The sequence below is a fragment of the Pelecanus crispus genome, chromosome 1 (genome assembly GCF_030463565.1).
Source record: "Pelecanus crispus isolate bPelCri1 chromosome 1, bPelCri1.pri, whole genome shotgun sequence".
NCBI lineage: Eukaryota > Metazoa > Chordata > Aves > Pelecaniformes > Pelecanidae > Pelecanus > Pelecanus crispus.
The window spans coordinates 223,789,175-223,791,781 of NC_134643.1; the positions used below are offsets into that span (position 1 = coordinate 223,789,175).

Sequence of the window (2,607 nt, forward strand, 5' to 3'; positions counted from 1 at the left end):
GCACCAGGCTTTTTATCAGCTTTTGCTTGGCAGCCAAGGAGATGTGTGAGAGAAAGAAAAGCCACAACTCTGGAAAAAAAAAAAAACAAGATCTTTCCCCTGATAGCCAAAGCGCTCCAGGGTCACAGGCGTCAGTGTTAATTCTTCCCTTGGCACGTTCTGGAGAGTGTTTTGGCACTGGAAATTGCCTCACACAAGCCCAGCTGAGTCGCAGATGTTGCATTCAGATGGGGGACGTCAGCATGGAAACAGCTTACTCTCACATCCTCTGGGTCTGCGTCTTGGTTTGATAAGGTCGTCAAGATGAGAATCCTTGTCAAGGTTTTTTTCCAGGCTTCCCCAGAAAGGGAGGAGGTGGGTTTTTTTTTTTTTGCTTGTTTGTTTTGTAAGCTAGGCTACATGATCTCTTCACTTTGCAGCTCAGTTAATTTGCTTCATTGGAGGCTGGTTCCTGGGTGAGATGCAGCTGTTGGCAGACCCCCTGCTTTCTTTGCTCTGCTGCACATCGTCTCTGAGCAATAGCTTGCTACAGTTAGAAAGACGGGAGGTTGCCAAGGTTGGACCTGAAGTGATTTGACATGAAAAGGATTGAGATGGGAAAACAGGGAGAAAATTGTGGGAAACGTTCTCAACTTACTCAATGTTCATTGCACACCTATGCAAATAACATGTAAAAAGCAGCACATTAGGAGCACCCTGTATTCAGGTTTGTCTGGAAATGTTTCTTCAAGACTGAAAGTGCATGACAGGGTACAGGGTGCTGCTAATGAAGGCAACATCCAGAAGGCACTTCTTGGGGAGTACTAATTAAAAAAAGGATGATGCGTGTGTTTGTAAGCAAGCAGCTACGGAGTCAGAACATTTTGGTGTGTGCTCTGGAGAGACAGCTTTGCTCCTACAAACATGCCCGGGGCATGAAGATTTGCTCCAGACCAGCTGTTCTGCCCTAGGACCTGCAGAGCCGCTAGGTCCCCGTTGTCCAGCATCACTGCTCTTGAGCTAACGGGCTGTATGCAGGACCTCAATGCACTGGGCAAAATCTGGAGCCTGCAGACGTTGTGGGCCAGGATTTGAGAGTTTATAAAATCCACAAACAATCAAGTATTGGCATATACAAATATATAAATTATTGACAGTTTTACAAAAGGCACACTGCAAGCCGTCTCAGTCCGACACCTGTACAAATCCCACAGCCCCCCACCCTCCCTTCCCCACCCCTTCTCCCCAGCTTTCATCACGAAACGTAAGGCGCTGCTGCTACGGACCCATGGCTGTCGTGGCAACTGAGGACCTCTTTTTTGGTCAGCCCAATTTGTCGGTGGTACTGTCCTTCTTTGATGGTCTTAAAACACTGTATGTCCTTCCCCAGGGTGATGCTTTTGATGGAAGGCAGGTATTTCAGCACAGTCTTTGGCAAGGATGACACACCTGTCCCAGAGAGGTTGAGCTCTTGTAGGGAGTTCAGACCAAAGATAACTTCAGCAGTCAGTGACTTCAGGTTGGGATTGCTGGATAAATCCAGAACTTGGAGGGCTGATAGTTCCTTGAAGCTATAAGGAGATAACTCTCCAAAGCCATGCAGACTGCTGATGGATAAATGAATCAAATCTTTCAGCCCCATGAAGTCTCCTTTCTCAATCTTGACTAGAGGGTTCCCGTCAAGATTTAAGTATCGGAGAGGAATCCCTTGAAGGTTTGGCACAGACATTAGCCTGTTTCCAGAAAGATTTAAGTTCTGGATGTTGGGGATGCTCTTTTCACGATGCCTCGTAATTGTGCTGAGCATATTATTAGATAGATCCACATTCAGGGGTTTTCCTTGACCTTTTGAAGCAAAAATGTCTATAGCTATATCCAAAAGCTTGTTATTGCTCAAATCTATGTCGCCCAGAGGAGAACTGGAGAAACAGTCCTCTGGAAGGACTTCCAGAGAGTTATGACTCAGATCCAAGGACTCCAGGTACCGAAGCCTGGAGAAGGTTGTGGAGGAAATCCTGGCAATTTTGTTGTAGCTCAGGTCAAGGCTCACCAAGGTGGTGTATCCAGGGCCAGTAAGCATTGATTCATTGATTGTTTCCAGTTTGTTTGATGATAGATCCAAGTAGGAGGTATCCAGAGGGATTGGGACAGGAACAATGTGTGAGCCTATTCCACTGCAGTCCACCTTGGTCAAGCTAAAGCTGTCAAAGAGACCAAAGCTTTCCACTTCGCAGTGGCAGCCAGGGAAGCAGGTTTTGGTGGTACCAAAACAAGGAAGGAGAAGCAACAAATTGAACCAGGCTAGGAACTGCATTGTTGACCTGGAAAACAAGACAATAAGAAAATAGATTTAATTGCTGTAGAAATTAATTTACTGAAGATGTGTAACAGTTTGAGTTGTGCAGTCTTCTCTGTCTTTCCAAAGGGATAGAATAAGTATACCCTTAAATGGCATGGATGTCCCAAACACTTTGTCTCTCATGTTGTAAACCCCACTGGAAACTTCATGGAGAAAAAAATGTTGGGTTAACAGTCTTTGCAGATATAACCAAGTTAAGACACAACTGGAAATTAGCTGTAAGAACAGTAGGCTGCCTTAAAGCAAAATCTATCCAACACGCATCCTTT

General features: G+C 45.4%; 1 protein-coding gene across 1 annotated transcript; it reads right to left on the minus strand.

Annotated features, from left to right (window-relative positions):
* Positions 1-424: 424 nt before the first annotated feature.
* TSKU (tsukushi, small leucine rich proteoglycan) lies at positions 425-2,293 on the minus strand. Its single transcript, XM_075727736.1, is given in 3 exon segments — positions 425-477; positions 480-522; positions 1,262-2,293. Coding segments are annotated over 3 exon segments (1,128 nt in total).
* Positions 2,294-2,607: the final 314 nt, after the last annotated feature.